This window comes from Neophocaena asiaeorientalis, unplaced genomic scaffold (assembly GCF_003031525.2).
Source record: "Neophocaena asiaeorientalis asiaeorientalis breed wild unplaced genomic scaffold, Neophocaena_asiaeorientalis_V1.1 scaffold152, whole genome shotgun sequence".
NCBI classification, from domain to species: Eukaryota; Metazoa; Chordata; class Mammalia; order Artiodactyla; family Phocoenidae; genus Neophocaena; species Neophocaena asiaeorientalis.
This window is the reverse complement of record NW_020185338.1, coordinates 1,056,630-1,080,941: the sequence shown is the minus strand read 5'-3', so window position 1 is coordinate 1,080,941 and position 24,312 is coordinate 1,056,630. Positions and strand designations below refer to the sequence as shown.

At 34.5% G+C, this 24,312-nt stretch overlaps 1 protein-coding gene and 1 pseudogene across 5 annotated transcripts in view; one reads left to right on the top strand and one right to left on the bottom strand.

The window, feature by feature from the left end:
• The window catches only part of TC2N (tandem C2 domains, nuclear), a 48,557-nt gene that overhangs the window by 9,887 nt on the left and 14,358 nt on the right, over window positions 1–24,312 (bottom strand). For all 5 annotated transcript variants that reach the window (XM_024736293.1, XM_024736294.1, XM_024736292.1 and 2 more), the window contains 8 exons: window positions 20,266–20,388; window positions 18,684–18,917; window positions 11,991–12,158; window positions 10,427–10,518; window positions 9,125–9,200; window positions 8,485–8,585; window positions 7,642–7,758; window positions 3,771–3,962 (listed from right to left, as the gene is read on the bottom strand). In XM_024736293.1, the coding sequence (XP_024592061.1) occupies window positions 3,771–3,962; window positions 7,642–7,758; window positions 8,485–8,585; window positions 9,125–9,200; window positions 10,427–10,518; window positions 11,991–12,158; window positions 18,684–18,917; window positions 20,266–20,332 (1,047 nt within the window). In that variant the 5' untranslated portion in view covers window positions 20,333–20,388. The remainder of the gene's footprint in view (window positions 1–3,770; window positions 3,963–7,641; window positions 7,759–8,484; window positions 8,586–9,124; window positions 9,201–10,426; window positions 10,519–11,990; window positions 12,159–18,683; window positions 18,918–20,265; window positions 20,389–24,312) is intronic.
• LOC112393883 (uncharacterized protein C8orf59 homolog) lies at window positions 16,611–17,525 on the top strand (annotated as a pseudogene).

The following is a 24,312-nucleotide window of genomic DNA, read 5'->3' as shown; positions in this document are numbered from 1 at the left end:
AACAAGAGGAGAGGCCCCCATACAAAAAAAAAAAAAAAAAAAAAAAAAAAAGTATAAAATCATCTGTTGAGGTTACACTCCCTCTTGAAAAATCTAAAATGATGATAAAAATTGTCTATTTTAGCAATAAATGCTGAATTCTAATGAATAAGTGAATGTACTGCTTTTGCTTTTAATCAGAATAAGGATGGATTAATAAATCTTTTTACATGAACTAATTTTGGTATCCATATATAACACCTTTGCTGATTAAAAAACAAATGTCGCAGTCCTTGGCATTTAAAAAAATAGTTATTTATTGTTTACAAGATACAAAGGAAACCATGGATAACATTTTTTCATTAATTACTTTCATTATGGTTTTGTATCCACGATATAATAACACTTATGAAAACATCTAAAGGTGGCAAAACTTCTCTTAGTGTTACACACTTGTGAGTTTCACTCTCATAAAACAGAGCAGCACTTGGCAGTGGATTTACCATTTCTTACTTGCCAAGGTTATTTCATAAATTCAATTTATATTCCAAGATATTAATTCAGATCATGAAAAACTATTCAAAGTGGTTTTCAATCTCATAATAACCAAAAAATTAAAATTCTAATCAATTAGTAGGTATACATGAAGAGCATTTTTAATGAGCACAAAACTGTGGAAGATAAAACATATGACCTCTGTTCCTGAATAATGTATCATTTTTTAAAGAAAAGAGAACTTTTTGAGCTTCCTGGATGAAATGTTAAGCATAATTAAAGAAATCCCTTATCTGGTAATTTTTGAGAATATCCTCTTAGGGGGACAATACATAGCTGATAAAAGATATTTTCACATATTGAGGTATGGGGAAGTCATTCTGGCTTATACATGAGTTAACTTGAATTTTATGCTAACGAAAACAGCCTGTTTGTGGCCTATCAAGCATACATTGTACATCTGCTTTAATTATTAAAGAAAAGGGCACACTGCCCAGAAGTAAAGAATGTCCATGTTAAAAATAAAGATTAGGGCTTCCCTGGTGGCACAGTGGTTGAGAGTCCGCCTGCCGATGCAAGGGACACGGGTTCGTGCCCCGGTCCGGGAAGATCCCACATGCCGCGGAGCGGCTAGGCCCATGAGCCATGGCCGCTGAGCCTGCGCGTCCGGAGCCTGCGCTCCGCAACGGGAGAGGCCACAACAGTGAGAGGTCCGCGTACCGCAAAAAAAAAATAAAATAAAGATTAAATGCCTCCCTTCCTGGGATGCCACTGCTGGTCCCCCATCCAGGATAAGACTCCCTTCCCAGGTGCCAAGGCCATACTGACTTGCTGTGCACATGCTGTAAACCTTGAAGAAATGTATCCCTGACTCGTTTGATGTTCTGACAAGATATAAAACTGTGCTGAAAACCATGCTTCTCCAGAGCAGCTCCTCAGAGTTATCCGAGAGGCTGTTTTCTGGGCTATAGTCCTCAGTTTGGCGCAAATAAAACTCTTTTCGATTCCTATTATAGACTGTTAATTGATCATTTTCTTCGACACGGTAAAGAGAGCTGGCTGTGGAATCAGAATACCTCGATTCAAATCCTGATTCCCCAACAACAGGCTGTATGAACTCAGGCAAGTGCTTCAAGGTCTTGCTCTCCACAACAGGGATGACAAGAGCAGCAAGCTCGTAAGTTCGGTGTGAGCATTAAATCACTCAGGACCAAGTCAGTCATATGCTAAGTTTCTTCAAATGTCAGCTATTTCTTCAGGGAAACCTTATGTCTTCTACATTATTCAACACAGAAATTTGAGTTGTCAGCTAGTTGTTAAGGTCAAAAACTCTGTACTCAGGAAATTATTAGCTCTATATGAAAATTCTGCTGTTCATGATAAAACAGTTGTCAGTGTGAAGGATGGGTATGTAAATCTGGCTCTTTCAATGTCACAATTAAAATATCAATTTTCCTCCTCGACACAGGAAACAAAGCATATTATTCTTGCTTTTAGCCAATAAGAAGAAACATTCACACTCAGTAATATAAATTAACTGGTCCAATATAGCCTGAAAGCCCTTCTTTCAAGCCATCAATCTTTGTATCCCTAGCATGTGGAATACAACAGATAGACAAATGTTTATAAAACATCTGATATGCAAAATATAATTTTGTAGAAACTGTGCCATAATCATTCATTCAGATTCTCCAAGGCAGATTAAGATTATAATGTCTCAATTCCCCAGAAAATACATTTGCTGAGTTATCTTCTACTATACTCTATACTAATTTTTAAAGATTTAATCTACTAAAAAAACCAAAAAACCTATGAGGCAGATTACTGCCCTAGAAAATCTCAAGGCTATTGGAGGAGTCAGATATGCAATCATAATAAAATGCTGTGTTATAATAACATTAAAAAAAGATTTAATCTATGAATTATACACTTAAATAGTAATATGTGCCTTTTGTAAAATATGGTTGCAGATTACTGTCTACTAAGCTAGTAGTAGATGTAAATGATAAACAAGATGTAAGTGATAAACTCCTGTCACAGTTAGAAAACAAATTTGCTATACTTTAACAGAAAATAACAATCTAATTTAGCATGCTTCCATTCATCATTTATTCTTTCATATCAACCTACATACAAATATTCAATGCCAAGAATATGATGGGCCCTTACTACAGGCACAGTAAAATATGAAGAAAAATGACGGAAGCTCAAGCCTTTTTTTTTTTAAAACGACTAACTTAAATAATTCTAAGTTATAATAAATGCTATAAAGAAAACACATTTGGTATGGAGACAGAAAATAACAGACAAGAAATAACAAGATTTTTCAATTCTTCTTGATTAATCTTTTGTTCTTTATTTTTTAATCCCTAATTTCCCCTCAATTCAGTGGTTCTCAAGCTAGGCTACACATTAGAATCACCTGAGTAGCTTCTGAAAATTACAGATGCCTCTGGCTCACTCCTCCCCAAATTCTGATTTAATGGTTTAAGCATGGGCTTTTTTTTAAAGCTCCCCAGGTGATTCTAATGTGTAGCCAGGTTAAGGACCACTTCAAGTACCTTAAATATTTTTGAAAGTAGGTAAAATATAAATCCTATGTAAATTTAAAATCACATATAAGTTCAACCGTATAAAGTGTTATGACTGATTTCTATATATATTATCCTGACACAGAAACTACATAATTAAATCATTAGGAATTTCTAAACAACTTAAACAGTGTTCAGCTGGCTAGTTGAAAGCAGCAACTACTGGGTCTCAAAAATCAATCAGCACTATAGATAATGAAGTTCTTTACAAAAAACACCAGCTGTAAGATCCTCCATTCTACCCAATTTATGGACATGGTGCTTACGCATGATTAACTTTCCTAATCTATTTCAAGGCAATCTCTCATTGAGTTTGGAGTTTATTGATTCTGTCTTGCTTTTCCTAAGTTATCAGCTACTGAAAAAAAAAAACCTAAAAAATTATTTTAAATTATTCATACTTAGGGTTATTACATTGAAGTATGAAACATTAATTAAACATGTACTAGGAGAAAGTAACCCTAAGGTTATTTTCCAATGGAGAAAGGAAAGGGGCTCTGTTAACATTTTATCAAGTTTTAAAAAAATTATTAAATAATGACATAATTACAACTTTTTTACATTACATTTATGTTACTATTGCTTCTTGAGAGCCTTTTTGACCCTTTAATATATTCTAGTTTTCAAATTATACTCCAACAAACAAAAATTCAACCACTAAATAATTCTCAAAGTGTGAAATACTTTACATATTATATCACTTACAGAAATTTTTGAAGGTGGTGATATATCCAAAGAGTAATCCATTTCCTGTGTGCTAAGAGTTCTGAGTGATAGTGAGCATTCTCCAATAGTTTTCTTCCTAGGAGTTTGGGTTTGAATCTTAAATACAAGTCTTACAGTTTGTAGACTGTGGAGTTTAATAGCAAATACAAACGTTTCCATAAATTCAATAGTCTAAAATAAAAATCAAGAAAATATAAAATATATTAATAGAATGACTGAAAAAAGGGTCATATACCAATACAAAATAAACAAAAATAACATTTATAATCTAGGAAAGGCAAATTTAATATTTTTACAATAACAAAAAATATTTTTTAATGAAAATGAAAATGAGAATGGCCATGACTTGCTTTTCCAAAATTTATTCTGGATACTGCCCTTCTTAATTTCACAAATCCTTTTAATTACTTAGTCAGGAATTTAGTCAATATCAACACCAAGTTCACCAGAATACAGCTTTTTCCCTTTTCAAAAATTAGGTTGCTCTCCATCTTTGGTTCTGGAGTATCATTCCTGCTATTCACCACACTTCTTCAACAGTTAATGAGAGTACTTCAAGAATCTCATGCAAGCTCTCACAGTATGTAAAATCTAATTTCTTCACATTAATAAGAGACTTGAATTATTTCTTTAAAGGAGATATTCTTTGTCTAATGTTCTTCCCATCTAATTTGGGGTTCATTTTATCTTTTAGTGATGTTTGTTCCACTCTTTCCTAACTGAAAGTCGATCTCCTTGATAAGAGAAGACAAAAATGTGAGTTCCAAGTTCTGCCTTCTCTCATAATCTTCCACTGCAGGCAGCAAGTCAGTGTTTTCCATGCCCAGACTATTTTCAAATGTTCTTTTTATTACTTTTAATATTTTTAAAACCTTGGCTTACTGTGACCTAACATCTTCTTGACACTAGACTGTTTTCTGCTTATAAACTTCCTAACATCAATATTTTAGATACTGTGCCCAAATGTTCACTTTTACGGTAATCACTTATGTCTGTGTAGTCAGAATTGTGTTTCTGAGAGCCTCCCAACCACCTGTGCTTTCTTTTTCTTTCAATCTGAAGCCATAGATCACATCAATAATACAGTATGCATAAAATGTTTAATTTTTAAACTCAGATGCAGTGAGCTTACAAATGAAGTACGTGTACTGGTTTACTTTACATTTTGCCATAATAGGGGACTCCTAAACAACTTAATAATAAATTTTAAAAGATTCCAAGCAAGTTTTAATATGAGAACATTTTCCCCTAACTTTTCCTAAGTTAGCTTAGTTTTATTTGAAAATCAAAGTAAAAGTGTTTAATTCACTAAGTATTCATCTGTATCAGGATTAAAACCAGAGTTAAGATTTATTTCCATCTAGACTTTCTACAATGCATATTTTTGTAAAGTGAGATCCTAATATTTACACATAAATTTTGATTACTGCTTTTTCACTTATTAAGAACATTTTTCCATGTCCTTAAAAACTCTTCCTAAACATTATTTTTCATGGCTGCCTAGTATTCTATCACGTGGTGTTATGGTTTGAATTGTGTCTCCACCAAAAAAGGATGTGTTGAAGTCCTAACCCCCAGTAACTCAGAATGTGGCCTTATTTGGAAATAGGGTCATTGAAGATGTAATTTGCGAAGTTAAGATAAGGTTACACTGGGGTAGGCAGACCCCTAATCCAATAAAACTGGCGTCCTTATAAGAAGATAGCCATGTGAAGACACAGAGACACATGGAGATGAAAGACACGTGGCCATGTGAAGATGAAAGCCAATGATTAGAGTGAAGCCAAGGAATGACAGGGATTGCTGGCCATCACGAGAAGCTAGGAGAGAGGCATGGAAGAGATGGAACAGATTCCCCTTCAGAGAAGGAACCAACACTGCTGACACCTTGATTTCAGACTTCCTCTGAAACAGTGAGAGAGAAATATTTGTTGTTCTAAGCTACCCAGTTTGTGTTACTTTGTTAACAGCACCCATAGGAAACAAATACACAAATACATGGTATACCAAGAGTTTTCTCCACCATTCCCCTATGGGAAACATTTAGATAGTTTCCAACTTTTCCTCTATGAAAAAAACTGCCAAGAATACTTTATATATATTTTGTTTGCATCTTAGATTATTGCCATGAAGTAGATTCCAAGTCGAAACACTATGTTAAAAAGTATAAATATTTTAAGGTTCTTTTCTTTTTAAAAAAAATCATTTATTGAAGTATAGTTGATTCACAATGTTATATTAGTTTCTCATGTACAGCAAAGTGATTCAGTTATACATATATATATTATTTTTCATATTCTTTTCCATTATGGTTTATTACAGGATACTGAATATAGTTCCCTGTGCTATACAACAGTAGGAACTTGTTGTTTATCTATTTTATATATAGTGTTTGTATCTGTTAATCCCAAACTCCTAATTTATCCCTCCCACAACCCCTTTCCCCTTTGGTAACCATAAATTTGTTTTCTGTCTGTGAGTCCATTCCTGTTTTGTAAATAATTTCATTTGTATCATATTTTAGATTCCACATATAAGTGATACCATATGATATTTGTCTTTCTCCTTCTGACTTACTTCACTTAGTATAATCTTATTTTAAGGTTTTAATGTATATTGTCAAAATAATTTCCAGAAAGTGTTATGGTCTAGAGTGCTTGTAAAATTTTCCTAATTTTAATAAGCAAAAAAAGAAAGAAAAGAGAAAGCAATATGTAATTTAAATTTGTATATCTATGAATACTAGTGAGAGTAAATTTTTTTCATGTTTATTAGTCATTTGAATTACCTTATTTTTAAATGATATGCTCTTGTAGAAGTTGCATTTGTATGGAAAAACACTAACCATTCAACCCATATCAGAAGACAAAAATGAAGATATATTTAAAGTGAAATCTAGAATCTATAAAACAAATTCAGGATCATAAGTCTTCCAGTTACGATCATTGAAAGTATTTAAAAGAAATTAATTGCAATCATGCAATTATTTCTCAAAGCAAAAGTGGAGTGGGGGGAGAGAGGATGAAAATATAGACACATATATTTATACAAGAAAAGTAAATACAAGAAAAGTAAATAGTTTCATTAGATCTTACTCATCTTCTATATATTTTAGTGATTAAGGTTTTCTTTTTATACACAATGGAATATTACTCAGCCATAAAAAGAAACGAAATTGAGTTATTTGTAGTGAGGTGGATGGACCTAGAGTCTGTCATGCAGAGTGAAGTCAGTCAGAAAGAGAAAAACAAATACCATATGCTAACACATATATATGGAGTCTGAGAAAAAAAAAATGGCCATGAAGAACCTAGGGGCAAGACGGGAATAAAGACATAGACCTACTAGAGAATGGACTTGAGGATATGGAGAAGGGGAAGGGTAAGCTGTGACAAAGTGAGAGAGTGGCATGGACATATATACACTACCAAATGTAAAACAGATAGCTAGTGGGAAGCAACCGCATAGCACAAGGAGGTAGCTCGGTGCTCTGTGACCACCTAGATGGGTGGGATAGGGAGGGTGGGAGGGAGGGAGATGCAAGAGGGAAGAGATATGGGAACATATGTATATGTATAACTGATTCACTTTGTTATAAAGCAGAAACTAACACACCATTGTAAAGCAATTATACTCCAATAAAGATGTTAAAAAAATAAATAAATGCATCTTAATATTGGACAATGAAATATCAAGTATTTCTGAGGCTCAAAACGGTCTTTAAAAAAGCAAAGGGTACATAATTTGTAGTTTCCCAAAAATAAAACACTTTCTTATTCCAATTCTTTACATGGGTTAAAGTGACAAATAGGAGAAAAACATAAAAAGATAGTCAAACACAAACACTTACATTAGAGCCTTCCTTGACTGAAGATTTGAAATGTACTGGTTTGGGCAATGTTAGTATTCCTTTTATAGAAATAGTAGGATTATCTCCATAACTAGAGGGCCAACTTAAATCTCTGCACTAGAAAGATAAAATAAAAATACAGTTTGAGTTTTACAAAAGACTCTGACAATACAAATATTTGATACATTTCTTGAGTTAATGACTTAAATAAAAACTATAGGGCTTCCCTGGTGGCACAGTGGTTGAGAATACGCCTGCTAATACAGGGGACACGGGTTCGAGCCCTGGTCGGGAAGATCCCACATGCCGCAGAGCAACTAAGCCCGTGAGCCACAACTACTGAGTCCGCGTGCTGCAACTACTGAAGCCAGCATGCCTAGAGCCCATGCTCCGCAACAAGAGAAGCCACCACAACAAGAAGCCCACACACCGCAATGAAGAGTGGCCCCCGCTCGCTGTAACTAGAGAAAGCTTGTGCGTAGCAACGAAGACCCAACACAGCCAAAAATAATAAATAAATAAATTTATAAAAAAACTATAAAAGTAAACTTTAGTCTACTGAGATCTTCTGTTTCATCAACATTAAGATAATCTGACAGTGTTTTAGACATCATATCAATTTCCTTCTTCAGGTTAAAAGCAAACATATTTCCATCAAGCCTATAGATTTATTTTTCTTTAGATTCTTTATTAAATACTATTTTCTGTAAAATCCTATAGAATCCTAAATTCCAAAGAAGGTATTGACCCATTCCCTAGAAGAGAGCAACAGTAGATGCTTATAATTTATAGTCTAAATATTCAATTATGTAAGAAAAGTTTGTATTAACTGTATTAACTTACCTGTAAAACTGTGATCCAGATCTGCTCTACTGAAGAATTATAAAACATTTTCACATTTAATCTCCCCAAATCTCTTTCATCTCCTGATAGAGTAATTGTATCTGCATTGTAAAAGAACAAAGATGGTTGAATTACTACACAATCCTTCCAATCCAACTGAGCTTTGATACAACCCAATTTTAAGAGCACAACTGAAAACTGCTATAATTACTTTTTAAAGTTGTCCATTTATTAAGACAAAAATCACACTTCAATGCTTTTATTGAAGTGCTGGGGGAAGATATACTATAAAAAGTACCTGGCTTAAAAACTTAACCCAATTATAACCTGAAGAATTTAAGCTAAAACTAAGAAAAACTCTCCCAAATAACACTGATATGGCCTTAATATTGTATGCTTCTGGAAATTCCCTCACTAAGATACTTTACAACAAACGAAAGATATTTAATTTTAAAGATGCCTTTATGCCTGAACACTAAAAAATGGACCATCTGATCTGAGTACTCATATGCAGATAACACTGACAACATACATATAATCATCTAGACTTTTTTTTAACCTTATCATAACTACATTCAAAATACTATTGGGTAGAAATAATTCCCTTAAGAATATAAAAGTAGAATACTTTATTCCTTACCCAGGCTTCTGTTACTCCCCTGAGAATTTTTCCTTGAAGAAGAACTACTGGGCATACTGGACAATGAATCATGTCTCTACAAATAAAATTCTTCTTTAGTCAGATGTTGCATATCAGACTTTAAGGATTCTGAAACTGATGCCGCAATACCCACCCTAATATCAAACTGAGTGCTAATCATTCTGACAGTGTTACTGGTCAGAATTTTTCACTTTTAGATAGTAAAGGGGGAAAAGGTTTTCTGTGTGTGTGTGTGTTACCAGGAAAATAGTAAATATCTTACTAGGTAATATACGGGAAAGCCTTTGCTGTTTTTGGTTTGGCTTTGTAATAAGGAGGAAGAGATTACTGTTTCTATGTCATACTTGCAAATACTAATGAAAATCAGAATATATTTGGAAGTGCCCTGTTACCTAAAAACCTATAAAACAGCAGTTATCAAAGCATAGTCCCCTGGGCCAGCAGTTTCAGCATCACCTGGGAACTTGCTAGAAATACAAACTCAGGCCCTGATGCAGAGCTACTGAATCAAAATCTCTGGGGGTGAGGCCTGGCAATCTGTATTTTAACAAGCTCTTCAAACAATTCTGATACATGGTAAAAAAAAAAACTGGTGCTATAAAGAATTAATTCTGCAAAAAATTAACTCAACTGAGGATTATTAAGAATACATTTCCATATAAATGTATGCATATACATTCACATGGAAAAATGTCCACAGGTACATATAACAATATTTTCATAGTACTTTTATTCTTAGTTATAGGAACATAGGTGATTTGTCTTTTTACCTTGCTTAATTCTGGTTTCTACTTTTAAAATAATAATCACAGTTTACTTTATTTAAAAAAACATTTTTTAAACATCAAAAAACTCAATTCTATTTCAAAAAAAGGAGAACATTGTGTTAATATTAATGAATAATTAAAGTTCTACATCTCAATAGAAATACTAATTTTTTACTAACTAGGTAGTTATGTTCAATAAGGAAAGTCAAATCAATAAGCACTTTTAAGTATAACATTTTAAATTCCAACTGCCTCAAGACTGCCTCATTACATACCATGAGAAAAGTAAGATTCATAAAAGAACAAAAGAAAAACTATTGCCTTTTAGTATTCAACTGAGACCTTCCTGAAATAACGCACATGGGAAATGCCAAGTGTTTATTCTTTAGCTATTAGGACAGATACATCTACAAAATATACATAACATGTCGTTCCTAATGTAATTCACACATTTCTGAAGTTTTAGCTTGAAAATAAATTACTGCATATAATTAAATTCATATAAATAATTTACCTGAATGAACTGCTGAGATGAACTTGTAAGATCAAACATAGACTTGCTTAGTCCAGGGGAATTGGGAAGTCTATTGGTCCTTAAGTCACAAACTACAAAGGGACATGAGAAAATTACTTATTTTTATAGTAAAGAAGAAGAAGGACTTCCCTGGAGGCGTAGTGGTTAAGAATCCGCCTGTCAACGCAGGGGACACAAGTTCGAGCCCTGGTCCAGGAGGATCCCACATGCCGCGGAGCAACTAAGCCCATGTGCCATAACTACTGAGCCTGCACTCTAGAGCCCACGAGCCACAACTATTGAGCTTGTGTGCCACAACTACTGAAGCCCACGTGCCTAGAGCCCGTGCTCCGCAACAAAAAGAAGACACCATGAGAAGCCCGCACACCGCAATGAAGAGGAGCCCCCACTCGCTCCAACTAGAGAAGGCCCACGCACAGCAACAAAGACCCAACACAGCCAAATTATGGTTTCTAAAATAGAAACCATAATTGTTTATAAACAATAAATTTTTAAAAAACACACACATTAAAAAAAAGGAGAAACACTTAATTCTACTTAACTACCATGAACTGAATCTCTATAGGAAATATAGCATGAATATTATATGCAAATCTACTTGAGACAAAGCCTTCTAATCAAGTTTAAAAATTGCTTTTCAATTATTTTACTTTTGTTTGAAACAGAAACCAACACAAATCAAACAATACATTTTCACATCCACATCAAATATCAAGCAGGAAAAATTCATTCTTTTTGCTTACATGATCCAATTCTTCATCCCAGAATAATCTAAGAGGATGTAAGTCCTCTGTACTAAATGCAATTCAACTATTTAATGAGCACTTATTACAATACTGAATTCCATGTACTGTTATATTTCGAGTCTGTATATGTAGTTTCCTTCCTAAACTATAAGATCATTGAAGAATGGAATTCTGTATAATTGTATAGTCTAGCACAGTGATGAAATACATATTTAAATAAGTATTTCTACTTTATTTCTAGTACATCAGCCTGAATTCAGTGGTTGAGATAGCTACATATTTTTCCTGAATATCAGTGAAAATTTTGTGAATCAGATATGTACAGATAGTCTATAATTGATACAGTCTCAAATATTAAACTAACGAAGATTGGTAATCATTTAGGCATTTTCTATTTTCTTTGTTTACATTTCTAATCTCATCATTAGTTTCGAAATGCATCATTTTCACTGAATAGAGCAGAAAATAAATAGAGCTAGTAAATACTTGTTGTAGAATGTGAATGGATAGATGTTATATAAAATATGTGCAAAATCTAAAAATAAAATTTCTTTCAAAAAAGGACAAAAATGGAACTTGGAACTACCAATATACATAACTCATTAATCTTTCATTTTTACATTAGATATAAACCACAGAGAAGTTACAATGTTTATCATATCACTTCTGAAGCCTGCTTTTCTCTTTATTTTTAAATTGCTTTTCATAAGATGAATCATTTCTTCCAGAATTTAGATTTAATTTGATTTCTACATTTGTTAAAGAGAAAAGACAAAGAGGAAAAATTTTTTTCATACCCGATCCATATCGTTTCGTTGTTTCTGAACGAGGAAGAAAGCGCCGACTCAAATCAGGTGACACGTGCTGATACATATAGAATGGGTTATATACATCATAGCTGGGTCCATGCTGAGATGAACTGGAAAGTTCTACCTTTCTAGCTCCAAAAGATGCTCTGGCAGATCCTGAAAGCAAGTGTTCTTAAAGTTTTACAACATCCTTTTCTTGGAGTTATTAGCCAACAAATGGTGTACCCAAGGCAAAGGGAAAAAAATGTCTCAAGTAATACTAAATCACATGCATTTGATATCTAAAAAAATGAGCAGATGTTTATTCAGGTCTAACTGTGTGGAGTATTCTCCCAGGAGTCAGTCATGAACCTTGCTCCCAAGACAGTCTGATAAATGTCTGGCATTCCTCTTTGCCCTACAGACAATTCTACATTTTGTGACCGGAGTTTCCTTTATTTTTCTACTGCAGAAAGAACATCTTTTAAGCAAAAAAGATAATCATTTTTTTTGGAGATGCACTCTTTCCACAAAGACAGAATATTTATAAAAACTGACCACATGCTGAGGTACACAGAGCAAGTCTCAATAAATTTGAAAGGACTGAAATAAGAGTATGTTCTATAACCACAATGCAATAAAGTTAGAAATCAAATAACGAAAAGAAGAATAAAAAATATTTATATGGGGGCTTCCCTGGTGGCACAGTGGGTGAGAGTCCACCTGCCAATGCAGGGGACACGGGTTTGTGCCCCGGTCCGGGAAGATCCCACATGCCGTGGAGCGGCTGGGCCCGTGAGCCATGGCCGCTGAGCCTGCGCGTCCGGAGCCTGTGCTCCGCGACGGGAGAGGCCACAACCGTGAGAGGCCCGTGTACCACACACACACAAAAAAATTATGTGTAAACATAAAGAACCAAGAAACACCAAAATATAATCCTTAAGAAGAAAAACAAGACTGAAAGATTTGCTCTACTTAGTATTAAGAATAGAATATTTGATCAATAATAAGATCAATGGAACAGAGTAGAAGGCTCAGAAAGAGAAACCCATTTTATGGACACTTGATTTATAATCAATGTGGCACTGCATAAGAGTGGGAAAGAATGGTCTTTTCATTAAAAGGTGATGAGTTCCCTGGGGGCCTAGTGGTTAAGATTATGGGCTTTCACTGCCATGGCACGGGTTCAATCCCTGGTGGGGAAAGTTCCCACAAGCCACACAGCGCGGCCAAAAAATAATAATAATAAAAGGTGATAAGACAATTGATGTAGAAAAAAAGAACACTTCAATCCAACAAAACATATTCACAAAATATAAATTCCATGTGGACTGTAGATATAAATTAAATGTTAAAGGCAAACCAATAAAACTTCTATATTTAATTAAATTTATAAGAAAGTTCTCAAGGCCTTAGACCAGGGAAGCACTTCTTAAATGGAACATAGTATTAACCATAAAAACAATTTTAATAAGCCTAACTACATTACAATTGAAAATTCCCATTGGTCAAAAGACTATTTAAAGAGAGTGAAAAGGTAACCACAGAGTGGGAAAAGATATGTGTAACATATATAACTGACAAAGGGCTCATATCCATAATATATGAGGAACTCCCACAAACCAGTAAGAAAAAGACAGGCAAGCCCAAATATAAACTGGCTTAAGACTGAGCAGGTACTTCAGAAGAGAGGCTATCCAAATAGCCAATAAACATGACCTGGTGATCAATCTCATTAGTCATGAGGGAAATGCAAGTTAAAACTCCAATGAGATACCACTCATTCATAATGTTGAATGAAAGAACTCATAACAAAAGAATATATACTGAACATGTAATTTCATTTATATAAAAAACCCATAACAAGAGTATATATTGTATATGTAATTTCATTTGTATAAAAAACACATAACAAAAGAATATATATTGAATATATAATTTCATTTATATAAAGGTCAGAAAACAGAAAAAAACTAAACCACAACATTTAGGGGTATGTGCTTAGGTGGTCAAAATTAAAAATAGCAAGAAAGTGATGATTATTACAACTGGGATTCTGATTGATTACTCTAGATTCTGATTACTCTGATTACTCTTACTTCCCCCCTGAAAAGGGGGAAGATGGAAGCTTTTGTTTTACTAGTAAGACTCTCTTTATTTGAGTGGTGACCATACACGCATTTTGCTTTGTAGCAAATCACTGGGCTGTAAATTTCTGTTCTGTTCCTTTTTTCTATGTGTATTATATTTCACAGTTTTTAAAGGGTAAAACAATAGATCAAATTCCTTTCAAAGTTAAGACTCACATTAGAAATAATAGACAAAGTTTTTCAAATGTTTAAATCATCACCATCTTTTAAATCTTTCTATCCCATTTAAAATAGAAACCACAGTAGAAACTAATATTTTCTGAAAAAGCTAAACAATAAAACAGGTGGCTTCACACTGAGTTCAGAAAAGAAAAAGAAAATATGTGGTTATGAAGTGAGATCTTATCCTCACACTCTGGTTCAAGTAACTGTGTACAATCCAAGCCCTGTACAAAGGCAGAGGGATGCCAAGAGGGAGGTATCATGCCAGAGAGCCTTATAAGGAGCCTGTACACCTTATAAGCTAACTCTTAAATTGTTCAGCACATAAACACTGCTACAAAAGTCTGTTTATGGTAATAAGAGTAGCACTGTCAAGAGCAGTAGCACCAAAGATGACTCTCTACCTTTACAGGCTAGCCCTAAAAATGAATATTCTTACTCCATTTTTCCTTTATAAGTCAGTCAGTAAAGAATTCCAATTTTCCCCTTAAAAAGATACCATTTTTAAAGTTCAAGAGGCATTTCTCTCAATTTACAGAATCACAGTGCTATAAAACTAAACGTAAAGTAGCACAACTGCTTATACCTCTCAAAAGCCCAATTAAAATTTTCAGTATTTATTCAAAATGCATTCTCTTAATGGATAGGTAGATAGATATGGGATGAAGCAAACAGAGTAAAATGTTAGTAATACAATCTGTTAACAAAGCAGTAAGCTGCAGCTATAATCAGATCTATCAGCAAGTAAGCAATGCAACTTAACAAATTTAAAATATCTGAAACATAATTTATTCATTATTGATAGTGGTCTGCTCTACCTTCTCAAAATCTCCATATCAGCCCATCACTCACACATTCATGTAAATACACAAGATACACATGTTTGATTTCCATAATTAGGCACCAAGAATACTTTCCTGACTCTCATTAAATAAAATAATTTTCTCTCCAATATGCTAAAAATCAGACGGCTTTACCAGATCTTTATTGAGCCTATAATTTAAGTGTAAACCAATTTCTCACTCATTCAACTCAAAAAGTAATCTGTTTTCTAGTGATACAATGAAAAAAAAAAAAAGACAAAAGAAAAACTATAACATATTGCCAGGTAGGTATTTCTTACTTATCTTCTGATAATGAAAATAATACATAAAATACCCTACATGTCTAAAAATAGAGAATTTATTAACTAAATTATGGTACATCCATATGATTTAGTACTATGGAGCCATTAAAAAGCTTCACAATATATGATATGAATAAAATAGATTACAAGACCATTTATATGGTTTAACCACAATGTTGTTAACAAGTGCGAGAGAAAGAGAAAGATCAATCGATCAGGGTATCCTGTGAGCCAGAACTTTTAAAAACTGTTCTGGAGAGACACTGCTGATATGTGCAAAACAGGGTGGTAGGCCAGGCTTAGGGTTCATCCTTCCTTGCTTAAAAAAAAAATTATCACTCCAACCAGACCCAACTCTCCTGTAGATAACTACAATAAACTCTAAACCAAAACCAAACCAAACAAACAAAATACCCTGAAGGTACTAGAGAGTGAACAAAAGTAGTGAGGATTCTGAACAGCACTTGACTCTGGGACAAAGGGGAATGGCCACCTGTTTTTAACGACTTTTAGCCTGTGGGCAGGACAAAACTGGCACTGTGCAGGGTGGATAAAATTCCGGTAGAAAACCCAGTCTTTCTGGCCTGAAGAACAGAGCGCAGAGTTCAGAGCAACCACAGCTGCTAGAAAGTAAGGTGGGAATCTTGGAAAGGAGAAAACCTCAAGTTCTATGACTAAAAGTCTGCTCAGATATCTGGCTGATCCCTGAACCACACATGTGTGGGACAGACTCCAACTAAGGATAAAAAAACTAAGCTCAGATAGCAGCTGCCACCAAAGACACAGAATCTGCAGCACAGTACAATCAAGTTAGTTGCCTGCTGAAGTTAGGGAGGGAGGGAGGAAGGGAGGGAAAGGAGGAGGGAGGGAGGAAAGGAAGGAGAGAGGTAGGGAAGGGAGGGAGGGAGTGAAGGAAGGGAAAAAAAAACCCATCGGAGTAATGTAACAGGTTCCAGAGTCTCCACAACATAACATCCAACATCCAGAACACGATCCAAAATTACTCCACACAAAGAAACAGGAAAATGTGACTCATTCTCCAAAAAAGACAATCCAGAGAATCCAAACCTAGATGACCCAGATGTCAGAATAGTAGACAAAGATGTTAAAACTCAAAGACCTAAAAGAAAATAGGTTCACAATAATGGGGGCGGTGGGGGGGGGAAGAAATCACAGAAAAGAAATAGAAACTATAAACAAAGAACCAAATGTAAATATTACAACTGAAAATACATCTAAAATTAGAAACTCACTGGATGGACTTAACAGCTGAATGGAAATAATGGAGGAAAGAGACAGTGAACTTGAAAGTAGGTCATTATTATCCAGCCTTAAGAACAGAAAGGAGAGGCATGCAGATGGCATCACCGGGAACTTGAGCAGCTGCATGAGGGTATCAGAGACAATGGCCAAGAACAAACTAAGAGGGCAGAAGTCCAGGAATGTATTCCACATAGCCAGCCAAAAAAGCTTAAAAGGTTGAAACTAAAGCAAAACCAGTTACCACTAATCTTAAGAACATAAACATTGTGAGTGATGAAAAAGTTAACAGGACTTCCCTGGTGGTGCCATGGTTAAGAATCCACCTGCCAATGCAGGGGACATGGGTTCGAGCCCTGGTCTGGGAAGATCCCACACGCCACAAAGAAACCAAGCCTGTGCACCACAACTACTGAGCCTGTGCTCTAGAGCCCACAAGCCACAACTACTGAGCCCACGTGCCACAACTATTGAAGCCCGTGCACCTACAGCCCGTGCTCTGCAACAAGAGAAGCCACCACAGTGAGAGGTCCGCGCACCACAGTGAAGAGTAGCCCCCACATGCCACAACTAGAGAAAGCCCACGCACTGCAATGAGGACCCAACGTAGCAAAAATTTAAAAAATAAATCTTTAAAAAGAAAAGAAAAAGTTAACAGAGTGAATAAAGCTTCTGTAGATATACAAAAGAACTTGCAGTTTCTCAAAAGGCCTTTCCCTTGAACCTCTGCAGAAACAGCTGACTCCTCAGCAGTATCATGAAAATGAACCAGTTAATGTTGATGAAGCTACAAGATTAATGGCTCAGTTGTAATACACTGGTGATGCATCAAATTCCCCAAAAAGATCAATAAATTAAATGTCTTATACAAAAAAATAAGAATAGAGAGGAGCAAAAAAGGTGGAAAAAAAAGAAGCCTCACAGACACATAAGACAATATCAAAAGGTCCAACATATGTGTAATTGGTATCCCAGAAGGAGAAGAAAGGATGGGGCAGGAAAAATATTTAGAGAAATACTGTAGATCTTGATAGGAGTTTGGATTACATTGGTATATCCCTTTGTCAAAGCTCAACAAATATACGCTTAAAATCTGGGCAGTTCATTGTGTTTAAAGTTTATGTCAAAAGAAGAAAACTGTAGACAATTGAACTTTAGTAAATGATATATATGCTTAAGTATTTAGAGGGAAGTGTACTGATGTCTGCAATTTACTGTGAAATGCATTCTCCCCTTACCCCCAAAAGGATTAATAATGGTTAGAGAAATGGATAGATAGGTATGTGATAAAGTATAATAGTAAAATGTCAATGACAGAATCTATGTGGTGGATATACAGGCATTCACCATTAAGTTCTTTCAACTATTCTGTATGTTTGAAATTTTTCAGGGAATAAATCATTGTGAATGACAGTGTTTCAAAGAACTAAAATGAAATATTTCTAAAATACAAGAGTTACATGTTGTTCCCTTTTATCTTCCTTAGTTCATTGGCCTCTACAACATCAGCCAAAATTCAGCCAATGAATCTGCCTCATTCAAGTGGCTGTTTAGGCTGGGAAGTGTATTTAGGCTGAGAAGTATAATAATAAAGAAAGAAGGGAAGGAAGAAAGAATACTTCATTGCTTCCTTATTTCTCTTTACACTAAATTTTAGAAAATAATAAGACTATTTCCTGTATTTACTGATCTAAAACAGAATTCCTCTATTTTTTTTCTTTCTAGATGTGTGAAGAATAACTGACATATTATAATTATATTATTCCATTAAAAAGGCCAAATCTACACACAAATGTTGATTGTGATCAGATTTCATAATGGACTTCAAAAACACTGTACAGTAAGTTCCTCTACAGAAAGAGCAGAACATATAAAAAATGAAATGTAAAATTTGTACATAAAAGATATTTTATATCTTTACATATGTAAAAGAGCAAAATAACAGCAATAATAGCATTTAAATGCTGCAGGTTGATTTTTAAATCCTGCCATTTTACTGTTTACCTTCAAGTTCTTCCAAATGTGAAGGTGTTTCTTGCATCCTGGGCTGAATATAAGATAACTTAAACCTGGGCACCACAAATGGTACTTCTTTGCCATCAGATGGTAATTTGGAAAGTAAATAATCCTCAGTACAGCCAACCTGAGGCTTTACAGAAACGGACGTCAATGGAGGTATACAAATAGCAGTATTTTGACTATTTGATACCGCTGCTTTGAAGTCTCTTTCCACAGATACTGCGTAGAAGAGAAAAGAGAAAAAAAATCACAAATATGTATGTAGATTTATATATAATAATCTAAACCTAACATGCTTTGGTACTTATTTAATCATTTTAAAAGAAACTGCTGATACATAAACTACTCGTGGGTCCTATCAAGCACTCTGGAATCTACATTAATTTTGTCTAGCCAATATTTGAGAAGTTAATATACTACTGCCAAAGTATATTAACTTATCATAATGGTAAAAGCAGTTTTTAAAGAGTCTCATTTCCACAAAAGAGCTCATAGATGGAAAACAACTTTATACTGTAATTAATTCCACAGTGCGTTCAAATAAGTAATAATCTAGTCATTTAAATAAAAATACTGTCAACAAAACAATTCTTGTTGTCAATACTAGCGGTTAATTTCAGTCTTAAATACCAAAAGTTACTTTGAAAAGAAGCTAAAGGTCTCGAAGTCTTTACCAAAATCTTTACCAAACCACAAAATAAAATGTACTTTGACCCTAGAATAATATCGACTCTCCCCGTACTAGCTTCTATGACCTATTTTGTCCATTATCTTGAGAGATACTTGATTCCTAAGCTGTGTGACTTAGGATGGGGAGGTAAGGGACACCTAGAGCTAATCTTCATGTACAGTTAGTACTGTCTATAGACTGAATGGAAGTACAATTACTATTGTGTTGGAATTTATGAAATCTTTTATTGCAAAAAAGAAGCCTTCATACTCAAAAACATACTAAGAAGCTATGCTTTAGACAAAGAAATATAAGAAAGAGCCAGAGAAAAATAAAGTTCCAGTCATAACCTTGAAGAGTTCAGGAAACCATGTAATAGAAAGCGAAATCTCCAGGAGTCCTTGATAAATGTGGGTCTTGATAAAGTTACAGGTCTCTTCTCTATTGGTCGTTCATTCATTCATGAAAGGCACTTTTTAATGCATTGTTCGTAAATTGGAAATTCTCTGTATTTAAATTAAAACATTTGCCAGAGTATGTTATCCCCCAAATACTTCCCTACTTTTGCCCATACTATTTCATCCACCTGTAATATTCATGTCTAATCCTCACCTTCTCTTACTCCCTTCTTCCCACTCAGCTTGCTAAAATCCTCTTCAGACTTCCATACCACGGATCATCTTCTTTGTGATGTCCTAGAGTGTCTCCTGAGTTGAATTCATCTCTCTCTCCCCTATGTTCCAAGGTACTTTCATACTGAGCTAGTGTGCCTTACATTTATGTTTCTGCCTCCCCCGTGAAGTTAGGAAACATGTCTCATTTACATTTATATCACAAAATGTCACAAATAAAGAAGACATTAAATAAATGTTGAAATCAAAACAAAGCAAAACTCACAGTTGTGCTTTTCCGTTCCACCATAGAAACATCCTCTACAGCAACTCTTTATAAATTCTGTTGCCATTACATTCAATCTCCAATATCCAGCAAAAGATACAAATTTCCAATTTTAATATTAATCTGTTGGTAGAACAGAAAACCAGTTAACATGATCATGCTTAATGTCATTAGATATCATTAAATAAATCACATAATCTGTCTTTCTAAGACATAATGAGGGCTCCAAAGCAAAAATGTTTAGAGCAAAATAGATTTTTGTTCCTTTATGCAATTTTATATAACCTAGGCTCCTTATAAGCTATTAAAATGACATGCTTAAAAATTACTAAATGAACAATCTTAATGTTAAATCTGAAAAAAATTCCACTCTCCATTTTCTCTTTGGACTGATGTATCTAAATCAATGTCCAAATAAAATTTGCAAGAAAATATGACACTCATAGAAAGTGTGAGAAAATGTTCACTTCCTCCAAATTGATTCTTTTGGTAATCCAAAGGCCCTATAATGAATGAGGGCCAATAAACAAACAACTTCATATTTTTTGAGTTAGTTTAATACTGAGAATTACACTAACAGAAAAATCTATCTTAAACTCTCTTTCTCTGTCTCTCTCTCTCTAAACTCTTTCTGTCTCTCTGTCTCCTTCGCACACACAGGCACACACACGCACACACACGCGCACACACACACACATACCAGCTAACTAAACCACAAATAAGATATAGTGGAAATAAAGAGCGTCTGTTTTAAATTTACCAGGAACATAAAATTGTATAAGAAGCCAATTGCCTACCTTGGCTTCAGTGACTTTGTTCCAAATGCACTCTTTCCATTTATGCCTACTACCTGTACATTTTTCATGGGAAATTTCAAATGCATACAAAAGAAGATAGAATAGTATAACAAAACCCCCACCACCTAAACAATGATCAACTCGAGGCAAATCTTAATTCATCTTTATCTCTCTACTAACCCTGTCCTTCAGATTATCTTGAAAAATATTCCAATCATATAATCTCACTCATAAATATTTAAGTAATTATCTCTAAAAGATGTGGCTGAAGGACTCAAGAGTTAACTCCAAGGGGTTCTACTGGCTAAACATGTATCAATTTGAGCATCAAAATAAACAGTAACTGTAATGGGTTGTAACATGTCAAGTATTTCTAAAAGGTACTCTCTTTTAACATAACCATAATAACATCATCACATCTAAAAAGTTTAAGATAATCAACTACCCAATGTTCAAATTTCCCCTATGGTGAAATATTTTTTATAGCTGTTTTCTGCAAATCAAGATCAAAATTTGGACTGTTTCCAGTCTTTTGCTGTTAGAAATAGTGACACAGTAACTTTGTACACACATATTTTCAGATATTTCCCAGTATATATCTGTAAGACAGATTCTTAGAGATAGGACTACTGGGTCAAAAGGTAAATATATGTGTAATTTTGTTTAATACTCTAAATTTCTCTCTAAAGTTGTACCATTCTGCATTCCCAGTAGCAATGTATGAGAGTACCTGTATCTATCACCAAGAGAATATTTGTCAAAATGCTGGACTTTTGCCAATATGATAGGAAAGGAATTATATCTTGTGCTGTTTTAATTTGCACCTCTTATTATAAATCAGGTTGGGCACCTTTTCATATAAAGGCTAATATGTATTTGTCTCTATGAACTCACTGTTCATTATCTCTTGCCCATCTCTCTATAAAGTTATTGGCCCTTTTCTTCCTCAGTTTTAGAGGATTTTCATAAATTTGAGAGATTAATGCAATGTCCATAATGGAAGCGGCAAACATTATTCCAGTTTGTCGTCCTCTCTTCACTTTGATTTACTAGTGAAATTGATTTACTCTGATGATGGTGTTTTCTGCTATGCAAAAAAGGAGGGGGAGTGTGTATTGTATATACAAATATGCATATATACACATATACATACATATATAAGTGTGTGAATACTGTACATCCTGGTACAGTATGAGAAATGAATCCAATCCTAGCTTTTCTCAATTGACTATCCCAGTATCACAAACACCACTTATTAAAAATTCCTTTTTTTTCATTGATTTTAGGACGCTGCTTTTATTATAGACTAAATTTCTACATGCCATTGGGTTTTGGTTTTTGGTTTTTAATTCATTCATTCATTTATTTTATTTTTGGCTGTGTTGGATCTTCGTTGCTGTGCTCGGGCTTTCTCTAGTTGCGGCAATTGGGGGCTACTCTTCGTTGTGGTGTGCATACTTCTCATTGCAGTGGCTTCTCTTATGGGGCACGGGCTCTAGGCGCGTGAGCTGCAGTAGTTGTGGCGCATGGGCTCAGTAGTTGTGGCACACAGGCTTAGTTGCTCCGCAGCATGTGGGATCTTCTGGGACCAGGGATCAAACCCCTGTACCCTGCATTGGCAGGCGGATTCTTAATCACTGCACCACCAGGTAAGTCCTGCCACTGGGTTTTGGTTTTATATCTTCTATTCAGTTGATCTGTATTCCTGAACCAATGCCACATTTTAAAAGTTATTATGGCTTGTAATATGTTTCATTATCTAGCAGGGCTAGCCTCCCATCCTTACTGTTCTTCAATTTCAAAGTTTTTCTAGCTATGCTTGCTTATCTGTTCCTACAAATAAACTTTATAATCTGTCCAGACCTAGGAGGAAAAATATTTGATGACATTTTTATTGGGATCATGTTACATTTATAAATTATTTTTAAAAAACCTGATATCTTTAGGATGTTGAGTCTTCCTATTCAGAATATTTGTTCAAGTCAAGTTTATGTTTGTATCTTTAGGAGTTTTTTGTTTTTTTTTTTTTTTACAATTTTCCTCATAAATTTTGAACTTTTCTTGTTTATTGTATGCCTATGAAATTTGTTTGGCTAAATGGTACTTTTTCTTCCATTATACCTTGTAACTGATTTCTGGGGTTTTTTTTAATTTTTCAAAGGCCCTTTTCAGTCTGTTTAGAGTATGCATTCCCTGACCACCCGGATCATACTAATTTCTCTCATCTTTAAACTCTAGTGAATTAAAAAAAAAGAAGTTTTACATTTTTCATGACATTTCATGACACCTGCTCTATCTCCCCTGCTAGAACAAAAACTTTTCAGAAACAATGTTGTACTCACTTTCTACTTAAAACTCAGAACCTTGTATGATGCTGGGAATTTAGCAGGAACTCAGCAAATATGTAGTTGATAGATAAGGAAACAAGTATAATAACTAGCTTATATAAAAACTCCTAACATACTCATCAAACAACATTTCTGACCCCAGTAAGCTTGCAAATACTTAACATTAATCATGAGGGGAAAGTGAGAGGACTGGTTAAAAATGATTACTACTTCTGGGGGTAAAGTTTTCAAAGCTGACAGCTTTGAGTCATCCAAAATGAATTGGAGAAGATGGGAGAGGGATGCAGAAAAGGAAACAAGTTTATATAAATAAGAATAAGGGAGTTAGGGTTTGTACAGATTACTGGAGAGTAGAGATGTGTACACAGAGAGAAGCACAGACATCAGTAGAGGGTCCCACTTAAGTATTCAGCAGTGTTGATCAGAGAATGCATGCAAGAAAACTACACAAGACTGGAGGAAGACCACCAGAAAAGTTTAAAAGACCATAACAACACTCACCAAGGTCAGTAATAATGCCTGTCCCCACCAACAAAACTGGAAAAACCTCACACAGGATACTGAGGAGAGGATTCAGAGAGTCTTGCCTCAGTGGTGGGGAATAAAGCCCTAAACTAAAGACTAGTCTGACCTAACAAATCTTAAAATCAAGACTCAAAAGGATCAAACTATTTCTAAGAAACTTAACTATGTCCCAAAGCAAAAAATAATTGCAGAAATCTAAAAATATATAGCATGCAAGGTAAAATTTACATTGTCTGGTAGCAGCCAATAAAAAATTACCAGACATTCAAAGAAGGGGAAAAAAATTATGAGGAGAAAAATCAACTTACTGGAACCAACACAGCAATGAAATGAACAGTTAAGGCCATCAAAATAGTTATAAGTGATTCTATATGTTC